Here is a 25,866-nt window from a genome sequence, read left to right as displayed (position 1 = left end):
ACTGAGAGGCTGGGAACGATGGCTGTTACCCTAAAAGCTCTTATACTGCAAGCTTTTACGCTAAGCTCAAAGAGTCTGGGGATGATGGGTTTTACTCTCCAGGTTCTTAGGCTGCAAGCTTTTATGCTAAGCTCAAAGAGGCAGACGATGGTGGGCTTTTACTGTTTTCTTACTGCTCTTTCACTGCAAGGTTTTACGCTAAGCCTAAGAGAGTGTGAGAGCCTGCAGAGTAAAACCCATCATCCCCAGCCTTCTTTTCCTAGGAGGCATGTCTGGGCTGGGCACAATGTGGCCTTTGTGCGCAGAAGTAGCAAAGCAGGAAGTTAAAAGAGGAGAAACCATCGTGTCTGAAACCTAGGGGAGTTTGCAACAAAATTGCAACTTTGCAACAACATCTGAGCAGGTTTTTCATTCCTTTCATCCTGTTTCCTTCCTGCAGATTTCCTAATGCATGCAGGCCAAGCAGGGGAAGGAATGCCATCCAGCCAGACAAAGTGATGTGAGATGATATGCAATCCCCATTTATTCACCCCTCCCAGTCCTATGAGATTTATAGAGGCTGCCTGGGAGTGGGGCTGTTCTTCTTTTGAAAGGCATAATAGCATGGACCAGAAATGGGATTCTGGATCTGGACTAACTTCTGCTTTTCTTGGTCTCTCCTGAGAACTCCCAGGATGTGGGGCTTTGCATTGATCTGGGGTCTCATGGTGGAAGTGGCTTTGGGGGCTTTCCTTATACAGGTGAATGTCTCACAGACAGAAAGACCATTAAAACACTTCTGGAAAAGCACTGGATACTGGTAAGGAAGGGATGGGGGGATGGGGGTGGATGAAGCCTCATTGATCATAATCAATCAGTAGCTTATTTTCTGCTGCTCCAGAGGGGTCCATCTACATTAGAAATAACTCAGTTTGATACCACTTTACCTGCCAAGGCTCCATGCTACAAGATCCTGGGGTGTGTAGTTCTGCTCTCTGTGTGCATCTGTATTGTAGAATTAATGCCATTTGGCACCACTTTACCTGCCCTGACTCCATGCTACAGGATGTTGGGATGTATAGTTTTGTGAGGCACCCGCACTCTTTTAGTGGTGCATCAACATTGTAGAAATAATGCAATTTGATACCACTTTGCCTGCTCTGGCTCCATCTTACAGGATCCTAGGATGTGTAGTTCTGCTCTCTGGGTGCATCTGCACTGTAGAAATAATGCTGTTTGACACCACTTTAACTGCCCTGGCTCCATGCTTCAGAATCCTGGGATATGTAGTTTTGCGAGGCACCCACACTCTTTGAGTGATGCATCAGCACTGTAGAAATAGTGCTGTTTGACACCACTTCAACTGCCCTGGCACCATGCTTCAGAATCCTGGGATATGTAGTTTTGCGAGGCACCCACACTCTTTGGTGCATCAGCACTGTAGAAATAGTGCCATTTGATACCACTTTAACTGCCCTGGCTCCATCATACAGAATCTTGGGATTTGTAGTTTTGAAGGTGACTTACCACTGGCCTGAGAATCAAATGTAGACATGCTTATTGGCTCAGAGATGTCCCACTGATTTCATGAAACTTATCTACAGGCAGATATTCATAGGAGCAGGGAATGAAGGGGTTATTCACACTGTGAAAATCATCCAGGATGAATCCGGGTTAAATCTCAGTCCATGCACATCTCAAATGCACCCAATTTAAGTTGAGGTGGGGGGGAGCTGGCCCCAAACCCTCTTAATCCAGTATAATCAATATTGGGTTTTCCCCTGAGTTTTTAAAAAACATTGACATCGTCGGTAGTGTGAATAACTGATGTGAATAAGTCCAAATAGATCCAGGATAAAACGCTAAATACCAAAAAGGGAGGGGGCTCCAAATGCATTCACATTATCGACTCCATCTTTATTTGAATGCTTGCACATGTGACCAACCAAACTCGCACAGAAGCGCATCAGTGTGGATCGAAGCAGTTCTGTAGTGTGAATAACAAACCTGGAATGTGATTTGCATAGTTGCACTAAAGAAAAAATGTGTGAATGACCCTGATATCTCTTAAACATCCACAAAAATGTGTGGCACCTATGGGAGCCATGGGGACCCAATAATAAACTGTAGCTTATTTGCTCTGTATCAATGGAACTTGATTTAGGGAAAATGAAGCACAGCTATATGGAGTAGCACTTCCCAAGCTATCTGATGTAGGGATCAAGAATTACTTTTCCAGTGTCTTGGGTACCATATTTGTACTCATTGACTACAATTTTTCATTCTTGTAAAGTTGTCAGGTGCCAGTAACTAATGGCACCCCTCTCTTGACTACCACTTTTAGTAACACTGATACAGAGTACATGTCTCTATGTTCACCTAGTTAATAACCTTGCATATTGATGTGTCAGCGGCCTGGGCAGTATTCATGTGTGAGTAATGGTCACAAGGAAAGATTGTATATAGCATAATGCTTACTTTACAACAAGCAGAACTGGCATAAGGCCATGACTTGGGTTGTAAATACAAAATAAGTACAGTCAGCCCTCCATATCCATGGAATCTTTATCCATAGATTCCACCATCCATGAATATATATATATATATATATATATATATATATATATACACACATACATACACACACACACACACAAAAGCAAACCTTGATTTTACCATTTTATGTAAGGGACACCATTTTACTGTGATCCCTGTTTTTAATTGGACTTGAGCATCCATAAATTTTGATATCCACAGTGAGTCTTGGAACCAAACCCCAGCCAGATATCAAGAGCCGATTGTGTTAGTAAACCCCACTGAAAATATTGGGACTTACTTTTGAGGTATCTTGCCTTGCCCTCCACTGTTACAGAATGAGCTGTGAAAAGCATGTCGATATCTCACCCCATAACTTTGTAAGGGTGCATCTGCACTGCAGAAATAATCCAGTTTGACATCACTTTAAATGCCATGGCTCAGTGCTATGGAATGCTGGGAATTGTAGTTCTTGAGACATTTAGGCTTCTCTGTCAGAAAGCTCTGGTGCCACAACAAATGACAGAATTTCATAGCATTGAGCCATGGTTGTTAAAGTGATGTGAAACTGGATTTTTCTGCAGTGTGGGTACAGCCTAAGTGACTTTAGGCTAGATGCTTTCTCTTATCTGCTATTTGGAGATAATACTGGTGACCTGTCAGATAGTGGGGTTATAAAGATAGTTGGAATTGTTATAGGGGAAGAATTTAAACTATTAAAAGTACTATATCAATCTTGTTTTCCCTCATCTTTTCAGTCCTCCTCTACCACACAGCAGAGCAGATCTGTTTGATCTCAGTAAAGACCAGACAATAAATCTGGCTTACATTTCTTCTGTACCACATAACGGCATTGAACAAATTAGAATCCACTGGCTTCTGGAACTTGTTCAAGTTGGGTAAGTCACATTGTCTATCCAATATTTTGTGATTTCTTTCTATTTGCTCGTGTCTGGTTGACCTGAAAGCCCTATGAGCTAAACCACTCACATCTATTCTTGCAAACTATCTGGATATGTAGACTGTTCAAAAACTATATGGAAGTCTTGCTATTTGTTCTTTGGGAAAAGAGTTAGGGTATGTGGGAATTTTAAAAAAAGGTTAACTTTAATCTTGCAAATAATTCCACAAAAATTGTCTGCTTCCTTGCATGCTATAGGAATAGAAGTCTTTTTTTTTTTAACATCCCAACCCCCCCCCCCCCAAAAAAAACCTACTTTGTTTCCCATGTATGTTTATCAGTGTAAAGATAGGTAATGGTAGGCCAATTTTCTTGAAGTATTCCTTGGTTACTCATGGCCCCATACAGACAGGCCAAAATAAAGCCGCTTCGGGTCACTTTGGAGGTATGCTGTTTAAATGATGCATACATACTAAGAGTCCGGAAGCCGCACCAAAGCCACGATCCAGTCTACAAACAGATGAGGGATGTGAACTTCAAGTCTGTGAAAATGGAGGGGCGACTGTACTTGAAAGTGCGGATGAAAATATACACGTTAAATAAACAGAACTGTCCTTTATAACTGGGTTAATAATTTAGACTGATACTACTCTTCGTAAGATATGAAGGCCATTTTTTATTTTTCATTTTTATGTCTTACTTCATGACTTATAGCCCTTAAGGCGTTTTAGAAGATTGTCACATAAAAACAATTTACAACAACAACACACAGTATTATTGAAACCAGCTCAAAACTGTAACAACTCACTTTTCAAAAGGACAATTCTCTGGACAAGGATGAATTTGATTATATGGGGAAGGTATTCACTCAGAAATATCAGACTTCTTTCCATTGTTAATTGTTACCAAATCCATGTGACAGTATAGCTCCACTTTCACATCTAGTCAAATTTTGTTGTCAAAAACTAAATACAGTTGAATTCAGTAATGCTGATTACACTGCGATCAATCATTACTTAATATTACTTAATTGAAATATTTCAATTGGTTATAGAAAATGGAATTCTCCTTTTAGAATGTTAAACAGAGAACTGAAAAATACAAAATCATATAGCATTATGTTATTTATTTAGAGTCTTTATAACCAGCTAATCATCCTAAAAGGCTCCCATAACAACTTACAATTTGTTAAATTGACATTTCTCTTTGACAATATATGATATTGGTAGGAGCTGGTGTTACTTCATATTCTGGGATTTGGGGTTTTGTTTTTTGGTGTTTCTAGCATTGGTGTCGCCTTATGTAAATGCTTTTGCTTGTTAAAATATCCACCACAACACATTCTGTACATAGCAAACAGGCATCTCTGGAAACAGGTCAAGATAGCACTGTTCTCTCAAAAACTGTAATTTCAAAAATGGAGTATCTGAACAGAAGGTTATACCTTCCTGCTCCCTTCCTGAATTCTTGAGCACTATAGTCCATGTTTATTTGTAAGTTTAAATTTGCCCTGCATGGATGAGGCTAAGAAATGTTAGACAGAAGTGCCAGTACCTAATTGGTGGTATCTGTGCTCAGTTACAAAGATATTCAGTGATAATGGAGAAAACAATAAGGAGACAAGCTCCATGGACTTTGAGATGGCCAGCTGTTTATTTGGTTCTATAAAAATCTGTTGATTATAATAAAAATATTAAAAATACAGTATTATGAAAAATAATCAATGGTCCTGTGCTTAGGAGAGTGTTCTCAACTCCAGTGATTTCTGCTGAAGGGTATGTATATTCCTAATATGAAAAAAAACAATGTATTCCTGTGGGATTTTGAGTTATAGTTATCTTAGTGTTTGTTTATGTATTTGTATTTGTGTTTGTTTCTAGTTCCTGAAAAAGACTTTTCCTTATTAATGCTGAAACACTCTGGGCTTTTTAAAAGAACCAAATCAACAGTTAACCATCTCAGAGCACAGGGAGCTTGTCTTCTTGATGTTTTCTGCTTTTAATGTACTTTTCAGTACTTTCTTTTCTACATTGATAATGGAGTCAAACCCACTTGAAACCTAAGTACAGCTAAGATACTGTTAGAAGACTAAAAAGACTAAGGCCCGTTACAGATGGGCCTGAAAATATGGACTGGGTCCGTATTAGGGTTAGAAAGGGGCGTCACTTCCTGATGCCCCTAACCCTAGTACGGACCCAGTCTGTACAAAATGGCGGTGGCCGTTCCACACGGCCGCCGCCATTACTACGTCACGACCGCGCCGTGCGAGGGCGCCTAGAGCGCCCTTTCCGCGATGCAAGAAGGAGCTCCAAAACGGAGCTCCTTCTGGGGTTTGCGTTGCTGGGCGCAGCCTTTACATGGCTGCGCCCAGCAACGCAGAGGAGAAAGGGGCCAAGCGGCCCCTTTCTCCTCCTCCCCGCCATCGCCAGGTGTCCTTGGGGCTTGGAAGCCCCAAGGACTCGCCTTTCCAGGCCACAGGGAAGCGGCCTTTTGCCGCTTCCCCGTGGCCTGGAAAGCGGCGGATCGGGGCCTCGGAGGCTGCCGATCTGGCAGCTGAGGCCCCGATACAGCGGGGAAAGGGGCGGGTGCAGGCTGCCCCAAATGGGCGGTCTGTAACCCACCTAAGTGTTAAGGAAAACAGACATATCCCTCAGTGTGCAAATTCAGGTGTTGGTGCCTCTCCCCCAAAATAAAGAATAAAACAATCAGGTCTCTATTGCCTTGTTTTTGTTTTTATTTTGAAATGAAAGAGGGCCAGGTAGGGATTATCATTGAGGTCTGCCAGATCATGCACCAGGAGACTGATATGGGTGGATGTGCAGTGGATGAAACAAGAGCCAAAATGAAACATATATTTGAAATCTAACAATGTTCCATTAGGTAGACAATATGTTTTGAAAAATCTGGACCTTTCTAGCTTTTACATTTGAAACCTGCACTGATGACTTTAAAACAACACAAAAATGAAACTTCAATTATTTGTAAGGCAATTATGTTAAACCTCAAATTCCAAAAAACTTTATAATACAAATGTACATTTTGAATGTAGAAATTATGTTTGAGGGGAATTCCATGTGAGGACTAATGGTAGCTTGACATTCCTGCATAAGCTTTGCGACAGGAGCCACATGCACACTAACTAAAGCCAAGTACATACAGCCAAGAAGTGGCATCCAGGCAGCGTTTCTAGGGTTAGGAACCATGTACCAACCGCACAGTTGCTAACCCTAGCACATCATGTTGTCATCGGAATGGCAGCTTCCTGTCTATATGGGGGCCGCCATCGTGACATAAGCGACGCGGAGCATATGGATGTCGCTGTGCATCACTTACATCACGAGTGCACCAATGGCACACTCATGACGCCTGTGCAGCATCCAAAGAAGAACCTGGTTTTTCCAGGTTCTTTTTGGGACAGAGGGATGATGCACAGTTTGGATGCTGCGGCATCCCTCTGGAGGAAAACTGGTTGCCTCCAGCCCACCCTTTCAGGGAGATTTGTTTCATGCCATGAGTGCGATACAGACCTCCCAAAAAGGGAGGCCTGCCAGTGTCTGTTTCTCCTCTGCAGGGAAGCCGCAGCCGCCAAACCATGTGGCTTCCTAGCGGAGGAAAAAGAACCTGCAGGGCGGACGTGCACTCATGACATCACAGACGCGGCATGACATGCAGACGCTATGCATACATCACTTCACGATGGTGGTGCCCGTATACACAGGGCACTGCCATTGTCATGGCTCCACACCGTACTAGGGTTAGGGCCCATGCAGTTTCCAAGCGGTCCCTTAAACTTAGTACGGCACCAGCACGGTGTTTTAGCGCCGTGTGTACCACACCTTCAATTATCAAATTGAGGCTGTTGTACTTTGGCCACATCATGAAAAGGCATGACTCATTAGAAAAGACAATAAGGCTAGGAAAGGTAGAAGAAAGAGAGGAGGACTACACTCCAGATGGATAGACACAATCAGGAAGGTCATGGGCCTGAATCTATAAGACCTAAGCAAAGCTTAGTTCAAGGTTCAAAGAATTTAAAGAATTACTAAAGCAATTACTTGTGGTTGCAAAACAAAGTGATGATAAAGTAGAAATTTTGGAAACTGAATTTATAAATAAGGGGATGGAAAAAGATTTGGATAATTTGGCATTGTTAATAGATTCTGGTTTGTTGGCAGACTGTGTGTTAATGGAAAACAAGAATATAGTAAGCAGGTCAGGATGAATGGGTGAATGGAATTGCTTTTAAAATTGAGAAGAAAGTTGATTATTATATGATTAAGATGAATGTGTTTTGTATGTTGCAAAAAAATAAAAATGTTAAGATATAGAGTGGAATTGAGAAAGACACATTAGGATAGGAGAAACTAAATTTGTTACTGGTGGTCAGGGTTTCTGTGATGAAAAATAATATTTTGCCCAGAATGATGTTTCAATATCAGACAATACCTGCTTTAAAAACTGATGTATTACGTAAGCAAGTGCAAGGGGATGTGTTCTGTTCAAGCTTGTAAGACAGAGGGGAAAGTCAAGAGCTAACTACAAAGTGAAGAACAAGTTAAAGAATGTATGGTAAAATGAATTAATTTTTTTTACCCTAATGGAGAGCTGGATTAATGGAAAAATATGTGCTCAAAGGGATTGAGATTTGTATTATTTCATGATTTTAAAGAGGATTTTTATAAAATTAGTTTCTAGAAAATGATGCACAAGGTTGTTACAAGGTGTTAAATAAATTGCTTAGAATCAATAAAGGGATTTGAGATGTAGGATTTCAGAAAATAATATTAAATAAAATGGAAACATTCCACTTTTGGAATGATGGATGTACATTTGAAAAGAACCATGGAAGATTAATTTAATATATGATTACAGCAGCAAGATCGTTATATGTGAAAATAGAAAAATTCAATACTGCCCTCTATGGAGGAATGGCTGTGGAAGCTGATCAAATTAGTAGAAGTGGACAAATTGTCTGATCTGATTAGAGCATTGTTGTTAGTGGCATATTTTTTTAACCATCTGAAACTTCCCATGGACTTTTTATGAATAAAAACAAAATGAATTGGTAATTTTGGGGTTTGATGATTAGAAATAACAAGTTAATGATGGAAAAGAATCACTATAATTTTTAGATAGAGAGGTATAAATAACTATAGGCTTATATAACCTGAAAGGAAGATCAGAAGTCGTTTTTAAATTTTCTTTTTCTTTTTTTCTTGTAATTTTTTTCTTTTTCTGTAATTTTTAATGTACTTTAAAAATTCCTAATACAAATGTTGTAAAGAGGAAAAAAAGAATATGTTTAAGGTTTCATCTTCTTTTAGTTTGTTTTAGATGTAGATGAAAAGCACATCTCCATGATGACGTTTACAGCGTTTTGCTTAAGATCATGCTCTGAGATCTTCATATTCCAGAGAGAAGATTACTCACCTACACACATTCAAGAACAGGATGGTAGTACTGTATATACACTGAACAAAAGGCACTGAATTTGTACATTGCCATATCGATTGTCACCATTTTGGAAGGAAATATAAAGCTTCCTCATGATATGCCTCTAATGATGCTTCGGTAGGAAGGCACTGTCCTGCTCTCCTAGCAGACATTGCAAAATAGTGAACTGCTTGAGATTCTGTGTTCTTTAGATCCTGTTTCTTGTCTAGCATAGAAGGAAATAATGGCCTGTTACAGACTGCCAAAATAAAGCTGCTTCAGGTCTCTTTGGACGTATGCTGTTTAAATGATGCATGCATCCTCAGAATCCGGAAGCTGCACCAAAGCTGCACTCCAGTGCTTAGGAATGGAGTGTGGCTTTGGCGCGACCTCTGGACTCTTAGGACCCATGCATCATTTAAACAGCATACCTCCAAAGAGACCCGAAGCAGCTTTATTTTGGCAGTCTGTAACAGGCCAATGTGCCACATCAGGCTTTATGACTGGCCAAGTGAGATATATATTAGACAGAGCTTGGAGTTTTGTCTTTGCCTGATCAACAAAGCAGTGATTTTTTTCTAGCTGCCTTTCAGACTTATCTCATATCTCCAGGCAGACCCTGGAAAAGTTACTTATTTGGACTGTGGCTTTCCAAACCTCCAGCTAGCATGATGTCTTTAGCTGTGCTGGCTAGGATTTTTGAACACTACACTTCAAAAAGTAACTTTTCCAATTTTTGCCGGAATCTTATATGACCTTGGTGACCCTGGCTTGGAGACAACACATCCCAGTTTTGAATTTGGGTACAACTTGATGGCCTCAATCTGGCCTTGCCTTGAGACTTTTCAGTTATTTGAATGAGGCAGAGAGAACACACATCTACAGACTGACAGAAGTCCACAAATTTTGGATGCTCCTGGTAGCACCCATGCATCTCCTTCTTCCAGGCTCTGGAGATGGGTAAGCAGGGATTGCCCTTGACGTCTCACTGAGCTTGGGAGGAAGATACAAGAAGGAAGACTACTCATTGTTCCTGGTACCCTTAAAAGCCCACCGTGGCACTAAGTAAAAGATAACAAAGGATTAAAGTGAGCCCTCCAGAATAAAAGACCTGCTCATCACTTACAAGCTGGTGGACACTTTGGAAACTCCTACTGATTGTTTTATAAAATTTATATTTTTGAAGAGGTTGTTAAAAGCTACATGCAACACTAGTTAAGGCCTCTTATAGTTCCTAAATCAATAGCAAGAACAGGGCTGAGGAATCTGTGGCCCTCCAGGTGTTGAGGTCCTACACCCATGGCACCTCCTCAGGGGCCATGCTGTTAAGACCTGAATGAAAATGAAGTCCAAGAGTATCTTGGAGGCCACATGCTTCCTATCCCTGAGTGAAACATGTAGCTTAGATACCAGATCCACTAGGAATTCTGTTGTCATTTCATTAGCATTTCATTACTTTATGGGATGGACAGTTTACAGATGCAGTGAAGAGTTACTCTGAGATTGAACTCCCAAAACAAAGCTTCCCCATCTTCACTGGGAACGTGGTTACAAGGGGAAATGAACCAGACTTGGAACACTTTCTTTCTGTGTGTCTACTTCAACTGAATTTGTACTTATGAGGTGATAGTTGGGGGTGGAATTGGGTAGAGGATGCAATACAATGGTTCAGCAGTGATATGAAGCCCCTCACATATTCACAAAAAGAGCCTGCAAAAGAGGATTGGGAGAAGCAGGAGACAAGCAGCTGTTTGGAACTTTTGATTTGGGTTAAAGGGCCATAATACTATTAAGAAGAGCAGTGCCTAAGACAAACCTATCATGGAGTTTTCTTGGCAGATTTCTTCATACGGGGTTTGCCATTGCCATCCTCTGAGGCTAAGAGAGTGTGGCTTGCCCAAGGTCATCCAGTGGTTTTCATGGTTCAGCAGGAATTTGAATCATGGTCTCCAGAGTTATAGTCCTGTTGTAGTCCAACACTCAAATCACTATCACCTTCCTACAAAGAGGTAATAGAGTTCAAACTGTACCATGTGCCTTGGTTCTTTATCTTAAATGTGTTGGGATTAGGCTGCAGTGTGTAGTGGTTTGAGCATTGAACTACAACTTTGGAGATTAGGGTTCAATTTCCCGCTCAGCCATGGAAACCCACTGGTCACCTTGAGCGAATTACCCAGTCCCAGCCCCGGAAAACCCCATGATAGTTTGGCCTTGGAGCTGCCATAAGTTGGAAACAACAACACTCAGAAATGAGGACAAAGGCACTTTGCACATGCTTAGAGGCATCTTCAAATTATAACTATACCTACTTCAGAGTTCATTCCTTGCATTGAAAACAAAGTGTGAAGTAGGACTTGCTGTTAATGAAGACCTTATTACTGATGTAATATTATGTTTCTGTGAATCTGTTTGCATTGAAATGATTTCTCTAGAATTTTAGATAGGTGAACAGTAGAAAATATTAAGGAAATGAAGTCCCTTTCTTCCCAATATTGGTCAAAATTGAATTATTAGTCCCATCTAGAGTAGACTCACTAAATCAAGAAGAACTTGCTAAATCATCACTTTCATAAATTCCATTGATTGTGTGGGTCTGTTCTAATTGGGATTAACACTATAATTAAGTCATAGTATTTTTAGAAGTTCTCAGTAGGGTGGGACATAATCTACTAAACTAGATCTACGTGCTTCTTTCTTCTTTTTTACAGAGTAAAATCCTTGCTTCACTCCTAGTATGCATACAAAGGCCTACTGTTTTACTGCGCTTCAGTTGTGCTAGTTGGAATACATTGCATCGCTAAAACCAAGGGAACTAATGTGGTAATAATTCAGTTAGCTCCTTTTATTCTATGGGTGCACACCACAGCAGGGTGAGCATTGTTTGGATTTTTGTCTCTGCCATCTAAATGCCTGGGCATTTAGCTGAGTTTGAAGAGGCACTTAATAAAATGTACATTTCAAAAGAATATTTTCTATAATGTTCTGAAGCTAACAGAGGGTAGTCATAATAAGCAATACTGTGTCCAGTTCTGGGCACCACAATTCAAAAAGGATGTTGAGAAACTGGAGTGTGTCCAAAGGAGGGTGACTAAAATGGTGAAGGGTCTGGAAACCATGTCCTTTGAGGAATGACTTAGGGAGCTGGGGATGTTTAGACTGGAAAAGAGAAGGCTAAGAGGTGATATGATAGCCTTGTTTAAATATTTGAAGGGATGTCATATTGAGAAAGGAGCAAGCTTGTTTTCTGCTGCTCCAAAGAATAGGACCTGGACCAATGGATGCAAGCTACAGGAAAAGAGATTCCAGCTCAACATTAGGAGGAACTTCCTGACAGTAAGGGCTGTTCGACAGTGGAACACACTCCCTCGGAGTATAGTGGAGTCTCCTTCCCTGGAGGTCTTTGATTGAGAGTTCCTGCATGGCAGGGGGTTGGACTAGATGGCCCTTGTGGTCTCTCCCAACTCTACGATTCTATGATTCTATGGCTACATAGCCCAAAAACCCCTAAAAAAACCTATGGATTCTGGCCATGAAAGCCTTCGACTTCACAAGTTGGGAATAACTTGAAGACACAGAACAACGACAACCCTTTATCTATAAAGCCTGACCGTTTTGACAAGATCTCTCAGGAGCTGATTGTCCTCAAAACAGAAGCAGGGAACAGACTTACAAGTGGACCTTTTAAACACAATTGCTTACATGAATGATATCTTGAAGAAGAGAAAAATCCAAGGACCTAGTTTTTTAAGTATCTGGCCCTGATTTTTTTTAAAGGCACCTGATATTCATTTTATCAATTCAAAAGAGAACAGGAACAACGTAGCCTGCATCCAATATAACCTGAAAGAATAATGTAGCAGCAGAATAATGAGTTGTGGTGAATTAACAAATTAAAATCTACATTCTGATTTGGATTTGTTTGTGCAAACTGTACACACAGAATAAACAACAGTTTCCTAGAGTTTGGAATTACCAGGAAACTGGGATTTGTTCAAAAATGAAGAGAGAAGCTTTTAGTCCCTGTACTCTGCATGGAAAAAAGGGTGGAGGAGAGGAGCAAGGAGGACACTAGCCTCAGGCATGTCATGGCACACTCTTATAACATTCAGCAGTGGTATCATATTATATCTAAACTGAATCCATGTACTGTACAATTCACCTGACCTAGATTTTAAGATTAAAATTTCTCATGTTATATTTATACTACTGTGTATCTATAAAAAGTTTTTTTTAAGGAATGAGGTCCCATGTTATCTATTGGGTTTCAAGTAGGTTCCCAAATCTTGAGTATTTTAAAAAATGTCAGCATAAATTCATTGAATGCAAAATCCCCAAAACTGCCAGTTATTGAGGATACAATGTGAGACCTTGGGCTACACAGCTGAGTCATCGGCAGTAGTCTTCCTCTCCCTTACAAATTGGACAGCACTGTGTATGCTGTGAAACACCAGTTCATGCATGTCTTTGCTTGCATTGGCTGAGTAGCCCCCTCTTTCCAGAGAAGCTGTCACGCAAGAATTGCAGCAAGCCAGAAGAACCGTGACCTTCAGTTCTGCATGGTCTTTGAATGTTTCTTTTAATGCACTTACACCTGCCGTGTCCAAAAATGGAATGGAAGAGCAGTCAATGATGACAGCCTGAATGTCTCTGTGTTTAGCAACCAAGGATAAAGCAGTATCTCCTTGTCCAAGTCCCCTCTCCATGCTTGGTTGCCCTTTCTTCTTGGCCTTTTTCCTCCTGGCCATTTCCATGGCAGGGTCCAGCCCTGTCTTCTTGTGGAGGCACTTGAGGAAAAAATCTTTATTTGCATAATAAAGAGGTGCTTCAAACCGGAAGATTTTGACATCTGGAACAGGCAGAAGGTTTTTGTACTCCTCGTCGTCTTCATAGAAGACAGTGTTCCCAATTTGTCCTAGTAAGGCAGCATGGGGGCGCTGTGTGCGGCCAATAATGCACAGGACGGAAAATGCAACCCCAACCAGAAGTCCCATTTCAGTGCTGATCAAGGCAGATGAGAGCATGGTAACGCACCACACCAGCGCATCCACTTTGTCTAGGCGGTAGCGTTGGGGAATGTCTTTGAATTTCCGTAGGGCTCCTCGGAGGCTCACAATGATGATGCATGCCAGCACGCATTTCTGCAAGCTGAAAAAGAGGGGGGCAAAGAAAAGCAGCACCAGCAGCACCACAATTGCACTCACGAGGCTGGACACCTGGGTTTGGCACCCCGTTGATGCTTTCACCAGGCTCTTTGCCAGAGCTGCGCTGGTGGCAAAGCAGTGAAAGAAAGCTGGAATGATGTTACAAAAGCCAATGGCAAACATTTCCTGATTGGCCTTGACAGTGTAGGCGTACTTCTTGGCAAACATTTCTGAGAGCGAAACTGTGAAAGCAAAGCCAACAATGGCAAGAGGGAGTGCGTCAACGGCAACTCTCTGCATGAGGCTCAAGCTAGGCACCTGTGGAGGAATAAATCCAGTGGGGATTTCACCTGAGACACTGGAACCGTACCTTTCCTTTAGCTGCCCGTAATGGGAAACCAGTGTAGCCATCACAATCACTACCAGTTCTGTGGGAAGAGGAACCTTGAGTTTGTGCTTATATCTGTCTCCAAGTTCCTTGGAAGTGACCAACACAGCGATGCAGATCATGCTTGTGATCACATCACAGAGATTAGTTTGGGAAATGTTGCGGAAAACGTTAACCCAGGTGGTGATTAATACACCATATCCCTGGGCCCGAGGAATTTTTATTCCAACAAGATACTTAACCTGAGCTGTTAAAATGGCTACTGAAGCACCAGTTGCAAAGCCATCTAGTACTGGCTCTGAAAGATACATTGACACAAAGCCCAGATGGAAGATTCCCATTAGAACCTGCAAGAAAAATAAGAACAAGTGGGAAGGGGAAACACAATAGTGCACTGGTTAACAACAGAAGATGATTTCTACCTTTGTGCCTTCTTAGAATTTCTTCTCTCTCCACCAAATATTGTACGCTAAATAAAGATGCACTGGAGCTCTTCCAGTTTATTAGCACCATAAAAATCTATAGAAGATTGTGTGATTGCTTACACACATCTGAGGGTGCATGTACACTGAAGAAATAATGCAATTTGACACCAACATAAGTGCTGTAGCTCCATCCTATGGAATCCTGGGGATTGTAATTTTACAAAGTCTTCAGCGTTCTCTGCCAAAGAGTGCTGGTTCCTCATAAAACTACAAATCTCAGGATTCTGTAGAAACCTCAGTGGATACCAAAGGCCCACTGTATTTCTACAGTGTCTTTCTTTTCAAACAAACAAGATACAGCAGTTCTTTCCTTCTCCCTCTGAGAAATGTCCTGCCATTCAACCAAGTATCTAACTATGGCCTGTTACAGACTGCCAAAATAAAGCTGCTTCGGGTCTCTTTGGAGGTATGCTATTTAAATGATGCATGGGTCCTAAGAGTCTGGAGGTCGCACCAAAGCCACACTCCATTCCTAAGCACTGGAGTGCAGCTTTGGTGCAGCTTCCAGATTCTTAGGGTGCATGCATCATTTAAACAGCATACCTCCAAAGAGACCCGAAGCAGTTTTATTTTGGCAGTCTGTAACAGGCCTATGTGTGTATAACTGGATTTATCCACATTTGTCCATTGTTGTCCTTTACCTTGTTGTCCTTTGAGGCCTGCCAGATGATAGGAGGTTAAAAGAAGAGGTGAACTAAATCAAATTAAAGACCTTTCTAGTACAGTATTTTGTTCCCACAGTGGTCAAAAAGGAAGCCCTGGAGAGCTCACAAGCAGGACACAAGCGGAACAGTACTCTCCCATTTTTGTTTCCCAGTGATTGCTAGTTAGAAAGAGCATGTATCTGATGTTGAAGGCAGCATATAGCTAAAATTACCAGCAGCCACTATCATGTATTTATGCACTGTATGAAGAAATGCCTCTGTCCATCTGGCCCGAATCATAACCATTCAGATTTATTGGATGATGACTCCAGCTCCCAGTATTTGATGTCACACTGGGATAGGCTTTCCTTGTACAGGCTAAATCCATTCTACAGTTATCTCTAGCATTAGGGATAAAATGGGCTTCTTACCCTGTGTTATCTCCAGCAAATATCAGAAGAGACCATGAGGCAAAGTGAGGAAGAGGGAACCCCACTTTGGTTAATTTACATGTGTATAAAGTTTATAACTTCCCCACTTGGCTGCCCTTTTTATTATTTCTTATCCTTGCCTCATTCCTTACTGAAATGCTAAGATTACTAATTGTTTTATCTTAGTTCCTTCTCAATTTAAATCTTACTAGATTAAGTTGAATTTCCTTTCTGGGTAGTTTCTTTCTGACAAGTCTCACTCCTCTCCTTCATTACCATACAGACTTGATTATAAGTCAACCTGATGTATAAGTCAAGGGCAGGTTTCGGGACCAAAATTATCGATTTTGATATGACCCATGGATAAGTCGAGGGTAAAACTTAGGGGTATGTAACAAAGGATCTAAAGCAGTGGTTCTCAAACTTTGGTGCTCCAGGTATTTTGGACTTCAACTCTCAGAAGCCCCAACCAATCAAGAATCCTAGGACCTGAAGTCAAAAACATCTGGAGGAGCAAAGTTTGGGAATCACTGATCTAAAGGATGAAGCAAAGGAAAACAATGCCAAAGAAGTGACAAAATTCCAGCAGGCCTAACTGTTTGGGCTCACCCTAAAAGCTGGGTGGATGAGAAAGTAGAGGGGGTCGGTGCTTCCAGGACAGATTATGCTCTTGCTTTTTACCTGAGAATGGTTCCCTTTTAAAATAAGAATATTTAACAGCACTTACATTGACCCATGTTTTTTCAATCAATTTTTTGACTAAAATTTGTAGACTTATACATGAGTATATACAGTAGGTTCTAAACTTCCCGGGTTTTATCCAGTTGTATCTGTTCAGCAGTAGAACTGACGCTGCTGTCAGAACACATTCCCTATCCCATGTGCTGCACCAAATATACTCAGGGTGTGTGTTTGTGTTCTGGAGGAAGACACCTGTAGAGGTGATGTAGGAAAAGAAACCCCCTGTGGTGCAAGCAGCTATTCATTCATAACACAGGGAGTGGCCTTATTCTCACAGCCTTTTAATGAACATTTCTTCTTGGAATTCAAGGCTACTGTTTCTGATACAGTTGGCTCACCCCAACTGGGACTTGCCATTTCAGCATCTGCAGGTTGCCCTGCTCCATGGAGCATGTGCATGGCAGCATGTGTATGCAGCTGCACCACTATTAAAATCAAAGGGACTTGAGGTCCCACAGTTTTTGGCATCCATGGGGGGGTCGGGGTCCAGAATATAACCGTTGTGGATACAAAGGTCAACTGTATTTGGTTAGTTTAAGTTGTAAATTTTATTGTTGTCCTACTGATTTTGATGAGTGACTGGAGAAACGTCTTTCTCAAAAGTAGGATATAAACCATTTTACATGAAATTTCACATTTTTACATAAATATTGGAAAGTGGTAGAGGAAGATATTACCTGATAAACTCCAGCCAAAAAGGTCAGTGCTGTAGCTACCCCAATGGCATAGCATTCTTTCCCACATTCCATGCTCATGCTGCCAAGAGTAAAATTGTGAACTGTGACATTCAACGGATCTCTGCCACCAGTGCTCTCCAGAGGATCATCATTGGGGTCAAACCCAGCCAGCAGCAGTTCTCTATCAACAACTTGTCCAACCATTAAGCTTAATAAACTGAAAATGCCAACAGATACATGTCGAGAGGTGCCCATGAGAAAGTAGATAATGTTGGCAAAGAAAGATGTGTAAAGACTATAAATTGGCTTCAGGCCTGCTAGCAGAGAGTACGCTATTGCTTGGGGTACTAAAATGATTCCGATGACCAGGCCTGACATAATGTCCCCCCAAATATACTCTTTGCACTTGTATTTGGGAAGCCATTGTAAAACAGGGAAAAAGTCCACGACTGTTTTTTTCATTCTTTCCCTGGTGCAGGAACAGTTTTTCCTCAGCTGACTTTTGATTGCTGCTGTTTTGTTTATCTTGGTTGGAGTTTTTCTTTCCATATAGAATTGGAGAAGGGATCCATTTTCCAATCTGGTTGTCTCAGTTTCCTTTTCCTTTTCCATTCTCACTCTGTCTTAATCAGTTCCTAAAATGGGAAGAGATTAACATTTGAATTGGTTTGATCTTGATGCTGCTTTTGTGTGTACAGTGGGACCTTAGAATCCACTGAGAGTTGATTCTGGGACCTGACAAGGATATCAAAATCTGTGGATGCTCAAATCCCATTAAATACAATGGCATAGTGAAATGGTGCCCCTAATATAAAATGGCAAAAACAAGGTTTGCTTTTGGAATTTATATTATTTTTGAAGCTGTGGGCAGTTGAATCCGTGGATAAAAAAACCATGGATACAGAGGGATTACTGTATTTTGTATGGGAGCTCAAGCTAGTTTTTGTTGATAGAACTACTTTCACTAGTAGAAAGGAAAACATTCCTTCCCAATATCCTGTACACCATCAAAATATATTCTGGAGGTACAGGGGAACTACTGGAGCAGTGACATATTCAAGTCTTTTACACCAAGTCTTAAGTCAAGTCTCAAGTCCCTGCCTTCAAGTCTCAAGTTGAGTCTCAGGTTCTTGCAAAATACTTTCAAGTCATTGAGTTGCAAGCCTGGGAGCCAATTTTAACAGAAGGAAAGGAGGTGGTGATGGTGATGTACAGTATGTGTGATTTATTAACTAGAAAATCAAGAAGATGTGCTCATTCTCATCCTCAGAGGAGAGGCAAAGGCAAAGAAATCTTACCAAGAAAACCCTGTGGTGGGTCTGCTTTAGGGTTGCCATTAGTCGGAAATGACTAGAATGTGCACCACAACATCAACAGCTCCCAGAAACCTCCAGGACTATAGAAATCATAGGTCCAAAACACACTGCAGAAATAATTCAGTTTGAGACTGCTTTAACTGTCCTGGCTTAGTGCTAGGGAATCTTGGGAATTGTAGTTTATTGTGGCACCAGAACTCACTGACAGAGGAGGCTAAATGTCTCACAAAACTCCAGTTCCCAGAATTTCCTAACATTGAGCCAGGGCAGTTAAAGTGGTCTCTCCAACTTCTGCAGTGTGTTTTGGACCATAGTCTAAAGAATAACATTTCCAAGCTCTAAAACCTAGACTGTTTTTTTTAAAATCTGTTGTTATTTTTATTTAATCTCTTGATACCTTGCTCTATCAAACAATTCTGGCTAACTTGAAAAAATATTTTAAAAATTCCTTTGCAGAAAATACAAATGAATTTTGTGTACCAATTATGTAAGAGCAGGGCCTGAAAACCCATGCTATAATCTGCCCATTAGCTTACATTGTTTTTTTACAACAAAACACTGTGAAAAATTTATTGGCATATTATGAGCAAAAGCTTGCCATGGACAGTTGAAATAGAAAGTTTAATATTTGTATCAGCAGAGGGCGCCACCGTAAAATTATATTAACGTCGCAGTAATAGACTTCCTTAGAAGTCATGTTGCTTAAGTAAATTAACAAAATCAAGATACTTGTGAAGTGCATTAACTGCTAGATACTTAGATCTCATTTGATTGGAAGCCTCCTTTGCAATGAAGTCCCAGTGTTCAAGAATCATTTTTATTTTCCAAACGTTATTTAAAGTTTTCCAGATACATAAAAACAGAATAACAGCATCTGATATGCAAAGAAAAATAGAAAAGAATGAGAAGAAAAAGCAAATATAAATAACAGAAAAAGAAAAGAAAAGAAGAAACTAGAAAAGATAAAAGTGACCTCTTCTCTTCTCTTCAGCAGTTATCAAACCATATTAAACTAATTAAAGATCCATCAATACCTCTCATACAAGAAAACACATCATCTTTTCTATATGTTACAAATAGCAATCCTTCAAATTAAATCTTTTACAATCAAAGATATAAAAACCTAGCAGGAAGTCAATCATATATTTATCACTAAGTATTAGAGCCAGGTGTAGTGGTTTGAGTGTTGGACTAGGACTTTGGAGAACAGGGTTCAAATCCTGACTGGGCCATGTAAACCCACTGCATGATCTTGGGCAAGTCACACTCTTTTAGCCTCAAAGGAGAGCAATGGCAAACCCTATCTGAAGAAACACGCTAAGAAAAGCCTATGATAGCTTTGCATTAGGGTCGCCATAATTCGGACGATGTAAAGGCTCACACCAACAAGAAATTACTAATCTTTATCATCTGTTGCTATTAATCTTCCCCTCAACTAAATCAAATACAGTTGTCCTTCCATTTTTGCAAGGCATACATTCCGGACACACACACACCACGAAAATTGAAATGTGCACATATTCAAGCCCCATTGGCTTGCATGGCCGTGTGCAATGGGTGCACATGCCATTTTAACCCTCCCCACTTGCCGGTCCACAAAGGACAGACTGCAGACTCGAAGCCCACAAAAATGGAAAGAAGAGTGCACATCTATTTTGCTTACCTCTCAGATGCGCATGCTGCCGTTAAGCTCTTTTAATTGCCACCCTCTCAAATTTCCCTTTAACCACCTGTCTGAAAACAACATTGGCGGTGTGTCCCAACCGATTGTTTAAAAAACCTTCCTTTCCTTAATTTTTAATATAAATCTCTGCCTTCTTTTAAAATTGTTGTTTTCTCTTTTCTATGTCATTCCTTAATTACATTTGGTCCTCCATACCCATGGATTCTGCATCCATGGATTCAACCATCCATGGTTTGAAGATATTCCAACTACCCCCCCCCCCCCCCAAAAGCAAACCTTGATTTTATCATTTAATATAAGGGGCACCATTTTGCTACCCCATTGTATATAATGGGACTTGAGCATCTATGAATTTTGGTATCCAAGGGGGGTCCTAGAACCAAACCCCAGCGGATACCAAAGACCTTCTGTACTTAAAGCTAAACTAGTTCAGACATAATGAGAAACAATGTTTAGTTTTTTTTTAAAAAAAGTACTATTTAGTATAAATTTAAAATAGAAATTGAAGCTCCTAATATCTTCAAGACCATACCAGAAGAAAAGAGAAAATTAGAGTAAACATGCAAAACCAGGGTTAATCCTCAGAGTAGTCAATATTGGTTTACAGTGCAACCCTCCACATACCTGCTTAGAAGTAAAATCCACTGACTTTACTGGAACTTATTCCCAAGAATACAGAATGACAACCTCAATGTTAAATCTATAACAGATCTCTATATATAATGTTGCTCTCTGTATAATGTTGTTGTTGTTTAAAAGAGAGCTCTTTTAAAACGATATTCTAGTCACAGACAGATTGAATTGAGTCCAGTATTTTGCCTTTCACTCAAGTAGAAATCTAAGCCCCCAACTGAAAGGATATTCCTGTTATAAAGGAATAATTAAAATTCAAGTGATATTCCTAATACCCACGAATTGTGCATCTATGGATTCAGCCATCTACGGCTTGAAAACAATCATTTCCCCCCCCCCCAAAAGGCAAACCTTGATTTTTTATTTTATTTTACACATGGGACACTATTTTACTACTCGGCTGTATAAAATAGGACTTGTGCATCCATGGATTTTGGTATCTACAGGGGACCCTAAAACCAAATCCCAGCAGATACCAAGGCCCCACTGTATTTCTTTACATACTTTATTTCTTTATATACTGCATTTATATACACTTTATATAATTTATTTCTTTATATACTTTATACATTTTAGACACTCCCTCTCAAATTATTCCTATCCTTTCTAGGCACTTAGACCTCCAAAACCCAGTGATAAGAGAAGGCTCATTTGTTGGAAGAGGAAATGGCAAAAGTTGTGAGGTGTTTGGTGAGAAAATATCTGCAAATGTCCAAAGTTATGTAGGGTGCTGAAGGCCTCTGAAATGGTCCTTGGGTCATCTTGCAGCCCAGATGATGGACTTTCTCCAGCCCATTTGACTTTCTGCAACTATTTGATTGCTTTACAAAAACAATCTCTACAAGGTGTCCTATATCATGTACAGGTTATCCTGTAGACATGACATTCTTGTTTTACACTGACACTGGATCAGGTCTTACAGGCTGGGATATCTGATCTGGGTCCATTGATATTCTACACTGGTGCATCTAGCCCTAGTGGCGCAGTGGTTAAATGTCGGTATTGCAGCCACTTACTCACAAACCCCAAGGTTGTGAGTTATTCAGAGATTTGCCATTGCCTTCCTCTGAGGTTGAGAGAAGTGGGTTTCCATGGCTGAGTGAGGATTTGAGCCCTGGTTTCCCAAAATCTTAATCCAACCCTCAGACCACATACCACACTGGCTCTCATTCTTTTCGGAAGTGGGATTATTTAAATAAAATGGCTTTTAGTTTAATTTTGTCAGATAGCAAAGCTTCAATCATCAGCAAAGTAAGTTTGTACATAGCTACTTCAAAGTAAGTCTTATGGAATCAAGTAGGGCTTTGCTCTGAAAAACAAGTGTGTAGCTTAACTACAGAAAAGATTGGTTGTATGGAAATCATTTTATTCATGTCAGTATAATTCAGGAATTTTACGTAGGCGCAAAGCTCCTATGAAGACATCTTGGTTGCATGGGAGGCTTAATAAGAACATTCTTCCAGTAAACTGGAGTTTCAGATTTTAAGAGGGCTGCATCTGCACTGCAGAAGTAATACTGTTTATCACCATTTTAACTGCCATAGCTCCATCCTACGAAATCCTGGAATTTGTAGTTTGCTGTGGCACCAGAGCTCTCTGGAAGAGAAGGCTGACTATCTCACAAAACTACAAATCCTGGGATTCCATAGCATTGAGGCAAATCAGTTAAAGTGGTGTCAACCTGCATTATTTCTGCAGTGCAGATGCAGCCTAAGTACCATCACATAGTACTGACGTTATAGCACAGTTATAAACCTCTGCTTTGAATAACCTCTGCATTACTTTGTTGTAAAATATATTTATAGCCTTTTGTGTATGGTTACAGCGCTGTATAACTTATCTCCTACTGTATAAAAGTACCTAGTTAAAGAAAAAGAATAGGGCAGTTAAAATGCTGACTACCACAGAGCTCAAAACCCTGTGAATCCCCTTGTCCTTGTTTGCCCGCACCTTAACCTTAATAGTCATTGCTAAGTAAAGTGTTCCTTACTTAGGAACAGGCGGCATTGTTCTGAATGGTAGAAAATTCTTTCAATGAAATCCTCTTGGCAGGCCACATCTTTTAAGTGACTTGAATACTAACAGTATTGTTTTAATGATATAATGATTTGTCTGCAGATGAATGTGTGTTTTGTGCCTTCAAGTCGTTTCCTGACTTACAGAGACCCGAAGGTGACCCTATCCTGGGGTTTTCTTGGCAAGATTTGTTCAGAGGAGGTTTGCCATTGCCTTCTCCTGAGGCTGAGAGAGTGTGACTTGCCCAAGATCACCCAGTGGGTTTCATGGCCAAGCTGAGAATCGAACCCAGAGTCGCAGTCCAGCACTCAAACCACTACGCCATAAGGAACCTGAAAAGTGGTGGGGTTTTTTACATTGTTCAATATTAAGATTCAATATTAAGGACTTTAATACTGAACAATGTAACAAACCACACTTTTCAGGATCGTTATTTGAAGCAAAAACAAATGCTTTGTTTGATTGTTTTCTCCTCACAAAATAACTTTCTCTTGCCACATCCTTCTCTCAGCCGCCATATCCTCACCTACTCTAACATATATTTAAAACTGTTTATCCTGGGTTTTTTTCAACAGACAAAAGTGGGCTACATAGTCCAAGATTAAAATGCACCAAAATAGTAGTTATGCAGCCATTCCAAACTGCCATGGGAAAGAGCAGATAAAGAGAATTATAGTAATCACATGCTGTATTCTTAATGCTCTAGAGTTTGGTGCAGCATTGAAGGTGGACAACTGGAGATGGCTGTGTGTGTGTGTGTGTGTGTATTGTGTGCCTTCAAGTCATTTCTGACTTATGGCCACCCTAAGGTTATCCTATCATGGGGTTTTCTTGGTATGATTTGTTCAGAGGGGGTTTGTTTTTTCATTCCTCTGAGGCTGAGAGAGTGTGATGTGTCCAAGATCACATAGTGGGTTTTATAGCTGAGCAGGAATTGAACTCTGGTCCCCAGAGCTGTAGCCCAATGCTCAAACCACTATGTCGTACTGCTAGGGGGGTCACAGCTCAGGAGACCTTAGAGGGCCATCCCACCCCATAAAGAAAAGCTTTCTTTTTTGCTCCTAGCTGACCTCTAGGACACATGGGGCTCATTTTTCCATGTTTCTCTCCTGCCCCCCATTTTAGGCCAAGAGAGACATTTTTTAATTATAGAAAGTGAGCAAAAGTTAATTTCTGAATTGATTGGAGGGGTGCAAAATTGTGGCAAAAATGCTCCCATGCTCCCTAGATGAGTTCTGAGAGCATTTGGGGGCAAATGAACTCTTAGGTGCTAAAAAAATGGCCCTAGGGTCTGTAAATTTGGAGGGCTGATGAAAAGCACTGCATTTCCCCCCTAATTATAACTGTTATTAAAGTTGGCCTTTTCATGTTAATCAAAAGGGAGTGTGAACTTGTGAAGGAAAGAATGGAATCAGAAACTTGTATAGAATTATTTTTTTTTTAAAGCCAAGTGGAAATAATTTTATTGAGAAGTGTATGGCTTCTGAGTACAGTGGACCCTTGTTATCCGCTGGGGTTTGGTTCCAAGATCCCCCTTGGATGCTCAAGTCCCATTAACTATAATGACATAGCAAAATGGTGTCCCTTATAAAAAATGGAAAATCAAGGTTTGATATTTGAAATTTATACTTTTTTTGAACATTTTCAAACCATGTATGCTTGAATCCATGTATAAAAAATCCATGTATAAGAAGGGCTGACTGTATATGCTTTTCATTGCTGTCATTGTGTGCCTTCAAGTTGTTTCCAACTTACTGTACCCTAAGGCGAGCCCACCATGGGGTTATCTTGGAATGTTTCTTCAGAGGGGCTTTGGCATTGCCTTCCCCCGAGGCTGAGAGAGTGTGACTTGCCCAAGGTCACCCAGTGGGTTTACATGGCTAAGCTGGGATTTGAACCCTGGTCTCCAGAGTCATAGTCCAGCACTCAAAACACTACACCATGCTGGTTCTCTAGACTGATCTAAAGAAATTGGAGTTCTCACAGTATAGCTCTTTGCGTTATTTCAGGTGTTGTTGCCTCCACATCCACTCATTTCATTCTTTTGGATGGTTGTTTGTTGCAATATCCTGGATCTACACTAGCACCCTTCCAAAGGACTTAAAAAAAATAAATAAATGGAGGGGGGCATGGTTTGCTGAGGTGAAGGGCAAATTTTCTCCTCTAAATCTTTAATAGAAAATGTCTTAGACTTACAGTGCAAAAGTGCCATTTACTGCGGCACTATAGTACTATAAGAAAGAATGAAAAAGTGAAAGGCAGAGAAAAGAAGGAGACTTTTTTGTTGTTTTGATATGTCTCAAAACTGAAAAGAAACTCACTTAAGGGTTGGAATAAAATTTTGCTCCTGGACTAATTCTTGGACAGGTATTGCCAGGAAATAGTCCAGGAACTCAGAAACATCCTTTGGATGTTTTAGAAAATCCCATGCCCTAAGGGAACAAACATGATCTCCCAACATGATCTCCTGCCTGGAAGAGCTCCAGGAAAGATAAAAATCAGAGGCACACTCCCTTGTAACAAAGGCACACTCTTGGTAATCTCCAAAAACAGCTAAACTGCAAAGAACCACACAGACAGCCACAAACACCGAAAATATAGTAGGAGTGATCAAGCAGAACCTTGAATTTAAACTTTCTGTTTTACTACAGTGGATTTTGTTTTTCTTGCTGTATTCAGATTCCTACTGTTCCTTCTCCATTAAAAACTGAGATCCTTAAAATGTGAAGGAAAAACAGACTTTTCTTACCTATTTTGTACTGCACTGTATGTGTGGTAATTGTCAACGAAGGATCCCATCTGTATTCCTTTGTAGCCAAGTGCATCCAGTCTTCGCAGCCAAGTGCATCCAGGCAGAGCAGT

At 40.5% G+C, this 25,866-nt stretch overlaps 2 protein-coding genes across 3 annotated transcripts in view; one reads left to right on the top strand and one right to left on the bottom strand.

Moving 5' to 3' along the window:
• The first annotated feature begins 586 nt into the window (after positions 1–586).
• Positions 587–25,866, top strand: part of IDUA (alpha-L-iduronidase) — a 67,222-nt gene continuing 41,942 nt past the window's right edge. For both annotated transcript variants that reach the window (XM_089488700.1, XM_089488698.1), the window contains exons 1-2: positions 587–799; positions 3,273–3,413. In XM_089488700.1, coding sequence (XP_089344826.1) covers positions 615–799; positions 3,273–3,413 — 326 coding nt within the window. In that variant the 5' untranslated portion in view covers positions 587–614. The remainder of the gene's footprint in view (positions 800–3,272; positions 3,414–25,866) is intronic.
• On the bottom strand, positions 13,222–25,836 carry SLC26A1 (solute carrier family 26 member 1). The gene is made up of 3 exons (XM_089510686.1): positions 25,754–25,836; positions 17,356–17,990; positions 13,222–14,724 (listed from the first exon to the last, which is right to left on the bottom strand). The coding sequence occupies exons 2-3, from the start codon at positions 17,965–17,967 to the stop codon at positions 13,222–13,224; spliced, it is 2,115 nt and encodes a 704-aa protein (XP_089366812.1). The 5' UTR covers positions 17,968–17,990; positions 25,754–25,836.

The sequence above is a fragment of the Sceloporus occidentalis genome, unplaced genomic scaffold (genome assembly GCF_023333645.1).
Source record: "Sceloporus occidentalis isolate IW3139 unplaced genomic scaffold, rSceOcc1.0.p SCAF_1, whole genome shotgun sequence".
In the NCBI taxonomy this organism is placed as follows: Eukaryota; Metazoa; Chordata; class Lepidosauria; order Squamata; family Phrynosomatidae; genus Sceloporus; species Sceloporus occidentalis.
This window is presented reverse-complemented; position numbering and strand designations above follow the sequence as displayed.